At 46.8% G+C, this 13,382-nt stretch overlaps 1 protein-coding gene across 2 annotated transcripts in view; it reads left to right on the top strand.

Annotated features, from left to right (window-relative positions):
- Positions 1 to 373: 373 nt before the first annotated feature.
- Positions 374 to 13,382, top strand: part of LOC119445701 (uncharacterized) — a 72,759-nt gene continuing 59,750 nt past the window's right edge. For both annotated transcript variants that reach the window (XM_037709985.2, XM_037709984.2), the window contains exons 1-2: positions 374 to 518; positions 12,745 to 12,806. In XM_037709985.2, coding sequence (XP_037565913.1) covers positions 452 to 518; positions 12,745 to 12,806 — 129 coding nt within the window. In that variant the 5' untranslated portion in view covers positions 374 to 451. The remainder of the gene's footprint in view (positions 519 to 12,744; positions 12,807 to 13,382) is intronic.

Genomic DNA, 13,382 nt, shown 5'->3' with positions numbered 1-13,382 from the left:
CTTGCAGTCGACACAACTACATAGGCTGATGATGATGATGATGATGACCAGGAAGTTTCACTCAAACTGCTGTTTAAGTGCATCCACGAATCGGCGGCCCTTACGAGGAAGTCTCACGCTTATCGCTGTTGAAGTGCATCAACGAAGCAGCGGCCGAGAAACATTCCTATCACTACCCGTTTATCAGTTTGCCATCTGTAAACCCTTGCTCCGCCGCAAAGTTATTTACCGCCCTTCTGGGTGCGGCCCGTGTATTAGTAGCCGATAACACTCAGATACAGAGCCCTAGAGGACGATAAGTGTTTCCTTGACAACATATGTGCGATGATATGTGTGTTTCTTTCGTAAGTCGGTACACACTGGGCGATTCGTTTTGTCACACGACGGCTGCACAGGCAAGCTGCCGGTGGAATAGAAGAAGCCACGGTTACCTCCAATCAGTAGACGCTACATGGATGTAATCAAGATTACAGCCACTTTTTTGATGTTCGTCATCTGTGTGAGTGCCATACCGAAATGTAAGTGCTTGGGTCGAAGAATTAGTCAAATAGTTTGGCTTAAGCTGTACATTTCGATTTAAGACAGTGCTGTTCCACTTGTAATTAATGGCCAGGAGAACACATAAGGCTTTATTTTTATCTATCAGGTCTGGATGATATGTTCCAAACCTTGTGCTTGATGTTTAGGAATGGAGTATGTTGGCCGCCAGAGACGAGAGCATGGCAAGGGATTGTGATAAATGCTGCAGATCGCAGCATTTATCACAGTAATCTCAGGATACCGGAATAATTATGAGACGGCTGAGTAACAACTTTATTAATCGAAGGGCTGAGGAGTAAGAGAGGTTATGCTACGTAGGCGGACGGGCTGTGCTTCTCGATGAAGTCTTCAGCTCCTGACAGGACCCATGTCTGGATGTCTCGGTAGGTGCCGCTGTAGTTTCTTATAAAAAGAAATTATAGACATGTGCACAATATGTTATGAAAAAGTAATTGCAATTGTGATTATCACAAAGAGATACTGTATATACTTACACAAATTATGTGACATCGTCATCCCACAATGACACGTTAGAATGGGCAAATCTGGTGTCCATGTTTACATCGGAAGGCAACGTTTATTTAGTTCACGTAAAATAATAGTGTGTGATCTTCTCGCATGTGATAGAACATGTGCTATGGATCTGGACAGTATTCATGGTAATTTGCATAGGGACATAAAACAAGAAGGCTTGGTTAAAGTTCTTTCCCATGTTCGTGGCATACCGTGCACGATAACACTTCCACACGAGATAATTTATACATGTTCAATGACTCGTACAGACCAAAATTGCGTCGTTGTTTCTAGTCCATCCGAAACCACCACATTATTTTATTTGCCAGCGTGGTCGCCGCAAAAGCAGACAGACGCAGTTCACGTTCTCGTTGAAAAGGCGCCGCTGTAATAAATAAGTAGGCTTTCAGATTGCACTACTTTTTTCGTATAGTCGTTGAATTTCAAACAGACAGGCTATTTTAGTGTACAATGCGCTACTAAGATCAGTGCTATTTTTTACAGCTTAAGCTGTAATCATCTACGTCTAGTGTTCGTTTATTGGCGTACAATTCCTACATTCGTTCGTTGTTGAAATATGTCGTAATTATTTGGGACCCATTCACTTTAATCAATATTAAAAGACTGGAACGTGTACAGCATAAGGTAGTTAGCTCTTTTTTTTTAAATTCATATGGCCGTGCGTCTGTTGGTGAACCACTGCGTCTGTCATAAGACGCAGTGGATTACTCCCGGTGACTGTGCGCAATCGTATCTGCCAATTAAAGTTCCTCTTTGAACTTGTGATTGAGTGAGTGAGTGAACTTTATTCGGTCCACAATAGACGCGAGTAAACTCGACGTCACCTGGCTAGGTCCACGCGGGGACCATCTTTCAACTTGTACACGGCCATTGTAACGTTCACACTTCCAAGTTCTTTACATACTCGTCAAGTTATAACACGAGGCGAAAGTATGCTTTATCAATAACCCCGTTGAAAGCAACGGAATAACGGTTTCAAATATTTTTTTCCTAGTACAATAACAGCGTGGAACAATCTTATTTCTGAGATTGTTACCGAGAATTCCTTATCAATGTTTGAAAAATGCTTGAAAATGTTATGAATTTGTGTGCGTTATTTGCTTGTATATTTGTTTGTATGTTTTTATGTATTCTTCACGAATGTTTGAAAATGCCGGCATATTTGATTAATTTTGTATGTGTTTACATGCTTGCATAATACTATGTATACCCACCTTGCTATGATCTGATTTCAGATCGCAGTATCTATAAATAAAAATAAAATAAATAAGCTGTTATGGGTTCATTCCAATAGTCGTTTCGGGTCGCGATGATGCCGCCGCCAAAGGCGGATGCCGCCGTCACGATTTTGCAGGCAATGCGAAAAAAGTACCCGATTCCTGCCGGGATCGGCGGGAATCGGCACTGAGAAGGAGCCAGATACTCTACCACTGAGCCGGACAAGCACTTGCTATCGGGCAGTGGAAAATGCCCCATAAGGCAAGCGCGCAGGGGCAGACGACCCGATCCTCCGCCAGTATGGTGGCACCATATAGGTAAGGTGCCTGCAAACGCAGCGTGCGCAGGCGCAGACGATGAGATGCGATTCAGACGTGGCGCGCAATCAACGCGATCCCTGGCTGCCCGAGCTGCCGAGCCTCCGCCAGTATGGTGGCGCCATCTAGTTAGGGTACCTGCAAACACAGCATGGCCGACATGTAAGTTGCAGTTGTAAGGCTTGATCGGGCTCAGCAGACAGCTCTACAGAGAGCAGTGCAAGCCGCAGCTCGCCGTCGACGCCGGGTGGGCAGTTCAGATCGTTCTCGTCAAAACGAGGCGAACAGACTGCCGCGAAGACCCTGTTGTGCGTGATGCCCAAATTGGAGCTACTCTTGAGCCACTCCACCAGCTTACGAACTGTGACTGTGCTGCGTGTGCCGCGCAGGCCTGTGACTTTTTTACTGTTTTTTTTCAGCACTCCATGAAATCACGTCAATGACCGTACCACATTAGCAGGCTTCATTTCTGAAAAGCTTAGCATTTATGATACAGAGCGGTAGACCATTGAGCACGAACAAGTAAATTCGACACACGAAGGGCTATCTTCCAACTATATAACCTACCGGCCTACCGGCCTCCTATGCCTACCCAACGAGGAAACCCGTGTATCCGTCTGTCACCTAAGACGAATCAATACGAAGAAATTAATGTATAAAACAAAATAATTTCTAAAGGAAAACGTTAGCGATTGTGAGTTTTGAATCGTACGTCACGCTCAGACGCCGAGTGCCTCACCCACAAGGCTAAACGCCTACGCTTTCAGTAGGTTAATATGTATGAAACATATCAATGTGTTGTACTGGCGCTACAAAACAGATGTCAAAGGAGAGCAGTTTCTATGAAGGCTTTATTGAAAGATTCGGTGACGGTTGAATAAAAGCCATCGCGAGGACCACATGTAGAGCCGACATGAAGCATTGTAGACATCGGGAAGATGCCGACATTGCGTAAATTTATTTCCAAACATGCCACGGCGCCGGTGCGTTTCAGTGGTCCCGGATTGCGCTTTCCGTTGGCGCGTTCCTTCCCCGACCGTAATGCAACCGATCTCTGAGGCCTCATGCGATTCACGTCGTGCAACACACACAAATACGCAGTCAATGAGTTGATAAGAATGCTAAATAGTGATGAGGGGCTTTATGGGTCTCATAATGGCTGATAATGGTTCGAAGAGTATGGATACGTGTTTTAAAGAGCGATAATGCCGATAATGGTTAATAAGCACTGGTAACAGTTGATAAGGGTCGGATCGAGTCCGATGAGGTTTGTAAGGACCGATAATAGTTAAAGAGGGTCGGATCATGCCCTATAAGGTTGATGAGGACAGATGAGGATTGATAACGATCGGATAGATTGCGATAAGGTTGATAAGGACCGGTCAGGGGTGATAAATGTCGGATCGAGTCTGATAAGGTTCATAACAAACGATACAGGTTGATAAGAGTTGGATATAGTCCGATAAGGCTGATAACGATGGATAAGGGTTGATAACTGTTTAGACTGGTCAGATAAAGTTTGATAAGATTGATAATGACACCGGGCTACGTTGAGATGAGCAAGTGGCACAATGCTTGCATCCTGGTGCAAGCCTCCAGTGTTATATACCACGGAGAAGGTATATTCTTGCAGGCGTAAAGCCCAGCAAGCGAGTCGCCCCGTAGGGCCCTTGAGCGCGGATAGCCAGCAGAGAGCGTGGTGATCAGTGATGACACAGAATGACCGTCCGTACAAGTATGTGCGAATCTTCGCAAGTGCCAACACAAGAGCGAGGCTCTCGCGCTTTGTGATTGAATAATTTCGCTCGGTTGGTGATAGAAGTCGGCTGGCATAGACTATAACGTGATCATGTCCACGCTGCCGTTGTACTAACACTGCTCCTTGCCGTGACGACTGACATCACTTCGAACTTCCGTTGAGGCAGACAAGTCAAAGTGGGCCAGGATTGAAAGAGCGGTAAGGAGTGTAGTGGGATGAGAAAAAAATGCGGCATGATCAGGACCCCAAGAAAACGGGACGTGTTTCTTCGAGAGGTTGATAAGGTGACGTGAAATGGTCGCAAAATTATTTACAAAGTGCCGGAAATAGGAGCACAGCCCTACGAAACTACGAACGTGCTTTGTAGACTTCCGGACAGGAAAGTTCGTAACTGCGCGAATTTTGTCCGAATCAGGTCGCACGACTATGGCATCCACAAAATGTCCAAGGACAGTGATTTGACGGCGAGCGAAGTTATATTTTGAAGAGTTCAGCTGAAGATCGGGCCGGTGGAACACGTCAAGGATCGCTTAAAGACGATCGAGTTGCGTGTCGAATGTGGGTGAGAAAACAATGACGTCGTCCAGATAGCACAAACAGGTGGCCCACTTGAACCCCTGAAGCAAATAGTCCATCACTCGTTCGAAGGTGACCGGCGCGTTAGAGAGACCGGAAGGCATCCCCTTGAACTGATAAAGACCGTCAAGGGTAACAAATGCAGTCTTCTCTCGGTCCATATCGCCGACTGATATCTGCCAGTGGCCGGACCGTAAGTCGATAGAAGAAAATAGATGGCACCGTATAGGCTGTCCAGAGCGTCATCAATACGTGTCAAAGTGTAAACGTTGGTTTTTTAATGATTTTGTACAGGTGGCGATAATCTAAACAAAAGCACCACGTTCCGTTCTTCTTTCGGACAATATGACGGGAGAAGCCCAGGGACTACAGGAAGGCTCGATAATGTCCTTTTCAAGCATCGTTTTAGTTTCTGTTGGATAACTACTCGTTCCGAAGCAGATACATTATATCGACGTCGGTGAATAGGGCTCGCATCGCCAGTATTTATGCGATGGGACACGACGGAAGTTTGACCTAAGGGTCGATTGTCAAAGTAAAAAATGTCTCGATAGCCTTCAAGAAGGCGGTAGAGGGCTTCAGCTTGAGCAGGTGTAAGGTCAGAGGAAACCATCTTCTCAATGTCGACGCCCCTGCTCTGAGATGTCGTCACTGTATGGGCTGAGCTGTAGCTATCTTCAACTCTGAAGAGCTCGACCTGATCATCCTGCAGAGGGCTAATTACAACCAATGAAATCCTCTGTGGCAGGACTTGCTTGGTTAGCGCGGAATTGATCAGGGGAGGGCATGTGCGGTTGCCAGTAATTGTCAGCACACTGTGCGGAAGGGTAATACCAAGTGTAAGCATAAGGGCCGGAATTAGTGTGACCATGTAATTGCCGTCACGTACAGCTGGTGTGGAGAACAACACGACGTGGGTCACAGATTTAGGTGGTAGGCGAATAAAAGCCATGTAGCTGAACAGCTTGAAGCGGGTCCAGAGGGTCGGCAAGAAGATAGAAGTCAAGGCGAAGTGAGCCGGACGAACAGTGGATGAGGGCAAAATAACTGGCGAGAAAATCGAGACCGGGAATGAGTTCATGAGGGCAACGCTCGAAGACGGTGAACAGAAAAACAATGTGTCTCTCAGCAATGGTGAGTCGGGCCGAGCACTTTCCAACAATAGAGACAGTCCCTCCGTCGGCGACTCGTAGAGCTTGGTTCGGGGCAGGCATCAGAACTTTCTTGAGCCGACGACGAAGAGCAGCACTCATAGTGGATACATGCGGCCCGGTGTCAATCAACGCGCACACAGGAACATGGTCAACAAGAACGTCCAAGAGATTCTGGTTCGTGGGTGAGGTCAAGCGACTGTCGTCAATGCAGCTCCACCTGCGGCAGCGGTACTGTCTAGTTTTCCGGTCGGGAGTGCTGCGAATAGGTTGGAGAAGGAGCACGCTCGGAATGAGGTGAACGAGATTGACGGCGGGATGGAGATGAGCGGGCGTAGCGGGGTCGTACCAGAGGTGTGGCAGGGTCATGATGGGTCAAGCATAAAAGGAGCGAATGAAAAGGACGAACTAAAGGGACGAGGGTGGTAGCCGGAAGAATAGTGTGTCGGAGAAGCCCAGCGGCTGCGGCAGTAGCGAGCCATATGCTTAATGCGCCGGCAGTTGAAACAGATCGGCTTGTCGTCCACGGTTCACCATTCGGACGGGTTGTGCTGTCCATAAGAGGAGTAAGAAGAGCAGGGTGAGAACGTGAGTAGAGAAAGAGGTTCCGAGCGCACCGAAAAAAGGGAGTGCAGCCCGACGTTTGACAGCTCTTGACGGACGACGGCCTGGATTAAAGAGATCGTCGCCGGAGAATAATCAGGTGACGGGAATGAAGGGGCCGCCGCTTGTGCTGCTTCGACCACACGACGAATGATGCGGGTTGAGTTGTCCATCGCGAAGGGTGGTGGAGGAGGTCGTCGCAGGATGACGTAGCAGCTGTTTTGGGAAGTCGCGTGGTGAGCTGGGATACCCGGCGGCTTTTAGCATGCTCGAGACGGCGGCACTCCTTGAGCAACGCATCGATGTTGGTGACGTTGGTACACACCAGTAAATTGAAGGCGTCGTCAGCAATGCCTTTGAGGCCGTGATTAACCTTATCGTCCTCCGACATGTACGGGTCGGCCTTCGTACAAAGGCTCAAGTCGTCGAAAATGTACGACACGTAGGACTCGGTCGACGTCTGCACACGTGTGGCAAGGGACTTCTTGGCATTGTGTTGGCCAGAAAGGGCGCAAAGCTTCTCTTTCAAGAGATCCTAGCTCGAGATCTCCTGTTCGTGAGTCCATGGCAGTGCAGTGCCGTCGAGGTAGAAAAGAACGTTTGGAAGCATTAGTCGGATCCAACCAGTGATTGGTGCTGACATGTTCTTAGAAGCAGAGTCAGTCGTCAACATCATGACGGCCGAGTCCTGCGAAAACGCCAGGATCCCGAGGGGGGAAAATGATAACCCAAGTCGGGGCTGCAGGCGTAAAGGCTTACGTAGATTAAGTGCCGCCAGCAACAGCCGAGGTTGCGTCGTTGCGACCACAGCGAAGCTCCGTGCCGGGTACAAGGAACGTCCACCTCCCCCAAATAATGTTACGTGTAGCTGATGCCCAAGGTTATATACAATTTATTTACACGGAAGCCTACGGAAGCCAAGATGGCGACGCAATATCAAGCGGGAACACGTCGTCTTTCTCCTCTTCAGTGCAGCCACACCGTGGCGGCTTTTCAGTATCAGTATTCGGGTGTGCCACCTGTACTCCTTGATTACTTCGTATAGCTGTCCACTAATTTGATATCGCAATCGATTCTTCACATTTCGGGCAAAACTGCGACTTTTTTCGTTCCTTGATGTTATTCATGATTCTCCTTGTCGTGTCTTTTCATAGTAGATACGATAATGCATTTGTATTTTATTCTCTATGACCATGCAAAAGTGAGTGAGCGCATATTCTTGCCGTTCATGCCTAAGTTATCTCCTTATTATTAAGGCGGCGGTTCCACTCCGGCGGCACAAGCCCTCTGTTCTCAGTACTATTCGAGCAGCCGTGGCGGCTCTTCAACTTAGGACATAAAGTTGTGATATATTTAATAAAAACCTTAATTATTGTAGATTCCAACTACATATAATATAAAGAAATTGATTAGTGCGGTTTAGAAATATAATCTTCAAGAACAAGCATGAGATACATGGTTTTTGCGAACTGTGTCTCAGTTGTGACCATATTTAGAAGGAAATACCGTATTTACTGATGCAGCTTGTTCTGTAGCTTTACGACATATTTATCTGTTGCCTAGACGCACGAAAATAATTTAACATTTTTTCTTTTTGGATAATTTGCTTTTGAAGATTGCCAAATGTCGCAAACTTCTGTTGTAAACAGCCCGGTAACTACACGCTCAAGGAAGCTAAATTTTGTATAAATTAGAGTTCAAGCAATTTCCATTTCGGACGCTAAATTTCATTCATGTACCTTTATTAGTTTTAAACCGCAGCCTCGTAGCTTTAGTACCTTCCCGAAAAACGGGCAAAAGTAAAACCAGAATTCTAAATATTGCTTCATTTTGACCACATTATTAGGAAAACTAATAAGGTTACATGTATGAAATTTTGCGTACTAGATAGAAATTCTTTGAGCTCTAAAGTTTCGAAAATTTAGCTTCCTTGGGCGTGTAGTTGCCGGGCTGTTTGCAATAGAAATTTGCAATATTTGGCAAACTTCAAAAAGAAAATTATGCAAAAAGTAAAAATTCAAAATTATTTTGCCGCGTGTAGGAAATAGATAAATATGTCCTAAAGCTACACAGCAAGCCGCAATGCAGCAAACGCGGTAGTTTCTTCTAAATACGGTCGCAACTGAGACACAGTTCACAAAAACCATGGATCTCATACTTGTTCTTGAACATTTTATTGCGATAGCAATTATATGGACACTCAAAAGCAGATTTCTGCCGTCGCCGTCGCCGTGAGGTTCCGTATGACGTCATTTGGAGATGAAATCGTCGCCGCGCGCCGAACGCTGTATGTGCGAGTGAAAGGGCGCGAGGCGCGCGTCTTTCACGGGGAGTGAACGCACGGCGGAGAACAAACGCGCGTTCTGCGCCGTGCTCGCTTAAGGGCTGCAGAAGTAGGCGTCTCTTTTCTCCTTTACAATCACCATATATGTAGAGCAAACGCGCCTTCTTCAGACGCACGAGAGGCCGTTGGGGAGGGGGAGGGAAGGGAGGCGACGTTTAGCTGCGGCACCAAGTGCCTATTTATATCAGAGGCTCCGGCAACAGTCACCAACGCCGCACGCATTTTGAGCTAATGCGGGCAAAACGCCGATGGCGTCGACAACAGTTCTGCGTGTTGCCGATGCTGCTGCATGTCCAAGTTTATACAGCTGATAAAGCTAATATCATTACTCCGTATAGCTCTCTACAAGTTTGCTATCGCAATTGATGCTTCGCCTTTCAGGTGAAACTGCGACAACTTTTATTTCTTAATCGCATTCGTAACTTTCTTTATATAATATATAGTTGGAATCTACAAGAATTAGGCTTTTTATGGTATATACCACTACTTTATATCCTAAGTAGAAGAGCCGGCACGATTGCTCCAAAAGTACTGAAAACGGGGGGCTCGAGCGCCGGAGTGGTACCGCCACCTTAAAGGCCCGAGGCAAGAAAATTTTGCTCTGGCTAAATTTGCTATTATTTGGTAGTTTATAACGCTGAACCAATGAATGCAATACCGCAGAGCTGGTAATTGTAGTGACACTTTTCGATGCTGATCCCGTGGGCGCTGTCAAGTTTGATCACGTGGTGACTGCGTTCATTGCTTTTATTGCGATAGCAATTATATGGACACTCCAAAGCAGATTTCTGCCGTCGGCGTCGCCGTCGCCGTTGCCGTCGCCGTCGCCGTCGCCGTGAGGTTCCGTTTGACGTCAATGGAGATGAAATCGTCACCGCGCGCCGCCGAACGCTGTATGTGCGAGTGAAAGGGCGCGAGGGACGCGCGCTTTCACGGGGAGTGAACGCACGGCGGAGAACAAACGCGCGTTCTGTGCCGTGCTCCCTCAAGGGCTGCAGAAGTAGGCGTCTCTTTCCTCCTTTACAATCACCATATATGTAGAGCAAACGCGCCTTCTTCTGACGCACGAAAGGCCGTTGGGGGGGGGGGGGGGGGAGGGAGGGGACGTTTAGCTGCGGCACCAAGTACCTATTTATATCAGAGGCTCCGGCAACAGTCACCAACGCCGCACGCATTTTGTGCGAACGTGGGCAAAACGCCGACGGCGTCGACAACAGTTCTGCGTGTTGCCGGTGCTGCTGCATGTCCAAGTTTATACAGCTGATAAAGCTACTATCATTACTGCGTATAGCTCTCTACAAATTTGCTATCGCAATTGATGCTTCGCCTTTCAGGTGAAACTGCGACAACTTTTTTCTTTATCGGTCTTTGTTGCCTCTGTGTTTACAATGGATGTGTATTACGCCGGTGCAGCTTAGCAAACCTCAGTTTCGGGAGATATCATAGACGGTCACTGGGTGTACGACACGAAGCTTTGGCCACAGCTTCAGAGATCATGGAAAAGTGCTTTCGGAGCTGATTAAACTACGTCATAACGGCGCGAGCAGCGTATATGGTGCTTGCACTAAAAGCGCAAAATATGTATTCCAACCTATACAAACGTGCGGCTCATGAATTGAATCAGGATTAGCGTGTTTGGCTCGTCGTTGTTTATTTGGTAAATATATTTAACCAGCAGCTTTTCATGTTTCTGGCCTAGTCAAGTTCCCCGGTGCGTTCACTATCTGAATATTTTCTGCCTAATCGTTCGCGGGTGTGCTCAGCTCCATTACGTTTGTTCCTGCTGCGCACAACGCTTGAAACTTAGATGTTCTGTACCTTGTAATACCTTGTAGCAAAGACGTATTATCGCTACCTACTCGCTTACTCTTGTGGACCGTCACGAAACATTAAGCTTCGACCATTTTTGTGCAATCGGTGTAGTACCGTCATTTATTGTGCTATATAGTGCGCATATATTCATGTGTGAGATCATTCACTTATTCTTGACACGTTGGCGAAAGAGTGGGCGTTTCTGTGCCAGTTGGGGTAGATGTGTGTAGATACTGTGCGCGAAACCAACTATGATAGGAAGCGGCGCTACTTCCTTTATCAGTGTTTAACGAGCGGTACTCACTCTTGCCGACGTACCGGGGCTGAAGCCCTTTCCTTGAAGGTTAGCGATACCACGCTGGCGGATGCGCAAATTTTTGTATCCTCGAGGAAAGCCGTGCATCTCGAAGTGCTGGAAACACGTACGGACAGTCGCAGTAGCGGTCCGCCAACTTGGCCACACATACTCATTACATTCCTTAATATGTCAGTCACTATTTTTGCAGCCAACTGCTGCGCACGTCTTCCATCCCCATGATTCAATCCAGCATGACTGGAGCACAGTGCGTTAGCGAAAACTCAGTTGCATTTCCGACAGCTGATCGCACGGAAGCAAATTAGAAGCGATAATGGTTTCGTATTCGTGCGCGGTCGCTGAGGTGACGTACGGCGCACCGCCGAAAACGCCATCTCGTTTCTCTAGAACAAACTGCTCCGAGAAAAGGATCAATAGTTTTTTTTCTGTTAGCAGCGTTTTAACAGCACCTAAGGAGACGATGCGTGAACCTGATGGTGTGGTTACGATGCGAGCTCCAGCAGATTTTTTTTTATCCTGCCACTCGCATTTCAGACACCACATTATGGTGGTGTATATCGCTCATACATATCTACTTTGTCTTAGCCTAGGCTTTCTACGCGGTGCGAGATATTGTTGCAGTTGGCTTGGTAGCTCGATCGAGCTACCAAGTAGTAGCCGTTATTTTTCTGTGTCGCCTACTTATTGGCTGGCAAGAATGTCATGTTATAAATATGTGGAGTACGTTGAAGTGTAAATTTCATAGGCACTTGCGCAGTTTTATACTAGTAAAGAGAATCTATAACAAAAGTTGAAAGGAGTGTTATGTGACGTACAGTTCGCCATCAAGTTTATTCTCGCGTGTTGTGGTGGGATATTTTTCTTTCGCCGGAATAAAGACCATATTTCCTCTTTTACACTGAGTGGACTAGCTGCATCTCAATTATCTTTCGTGTCGCAATTACCGCAGTATCTTCAAAGACTGTCTTTTGAGATCAAAAAGGTCCCGTCGTTTCTATTTTACCCTAAACCATTCTGTCTGTTTGCAGCCTTACGGAAAATTATAAGCAGGAACAAAAGTAGCCTCTCAGAAAGTCTTAGCAGTCTCACAGTTATGATGAACATTAAAATTTCGCAATGGAATATACTGCCAACGGAAATTGTAGATCGGGGCATTACTATGTAAAGCTCGGAAACAGGCACACCACTAATATTTCTTGCATTTGAGCTATATATCCAGTTCGTATCGTACGAATGATACGAACTGACAAAGAATGAAAACATACTGTAACTTGTTTTGCTATGCATCACTCTCCGTCGCAAACGCAAGGAAATCAGCGCGAATGTGCATAAAGTGTCAAGGCCTTCAGCTTAGTTTATTGACCTTTTATTTGTGTTATTTTCGTCGTTACTTAATGCCGCGGTCACCAAAAGGAGTCCTGGTTCTTGCGTTATTCAACTCAAGGTTAGCACATATATTTTATACACATGCAAAAAGAAATAATTGTAATCAGCCTCGACCACCACAGCTTTCTAGTAACATATCGAGTGTATGTATATGTATCGGGGTCATTACAACTAGTTTCAAATTTCAGTGCTGCAGATCAACGGGATTCCGAGAATGGAAAACTGCCGACGTCACTCTGCCAATTCGGGGGTAAGTAAGCTACGCCGTATCCAGCGTTGAGGTTCGACAGAGATGAGAATTAAAGGCTAAATTTTGTTGTGATGGGAATTATATGGACACTCCAAGTAGATTTCTGCCGTCAGCGTCGTCGTCGCCGTCATTGCCGTCAGGTTCCGTATAGAGTCCAACGGCGATGAAATCGTTGCCGCGCGCCGTATACTGTATGTGCAAGTGAAAGCGCACGAGGGACGAGCGCTTTCACGGGGAGCGAACGCACGGCGGAGAGCAAACGCAACTTCTTCCGTCGCGCGAAAGGCCGTGGGGGGACGGGAGCTGCAGCACCAAGTGCATATTTTATAAAAACATTGCGAGGCGAGAATGTGTTAAAGATTTCCGACGCTGCTCGACGAGTGTCCCATTCGGATCTCGTCGAAAACCTCCGAGCCGTCCCCAGAGGCACCGGCAACAATCACCAATGCCGCGCGTGTTCTGTGCGAGCGTTAGCAAAACGCCGACGGCGTCGACAACAGTTCTGCGCGTTGCTAGTGCTGCTGCATGTCCAAGTTTACACAGTTGATAAAACTACTATCCATACTCCGTATAGCT

The sequence above is a fragment of the Dermacentor silvarum genome, chromosome 3 (genome assembly GCF_013339745.2).
Source record: "Dermacentor silvarum isolate Dsil-2018 chromosome 3, BIME_Dsil_1.4, whole genome shotgun sequence".
Taxonomy (NCBI): Eukaryota; Metazoa; Arthropoda; class Arachnida; order Ixodida; family Ixodidae; genus Dermacentor; species Dermacentor silvarum.
The sequence above is the reverse complement of the archived record's forward strand: the minus strand, read 5'-3'. Positions and strand labels throughout refer to the sequence as shown.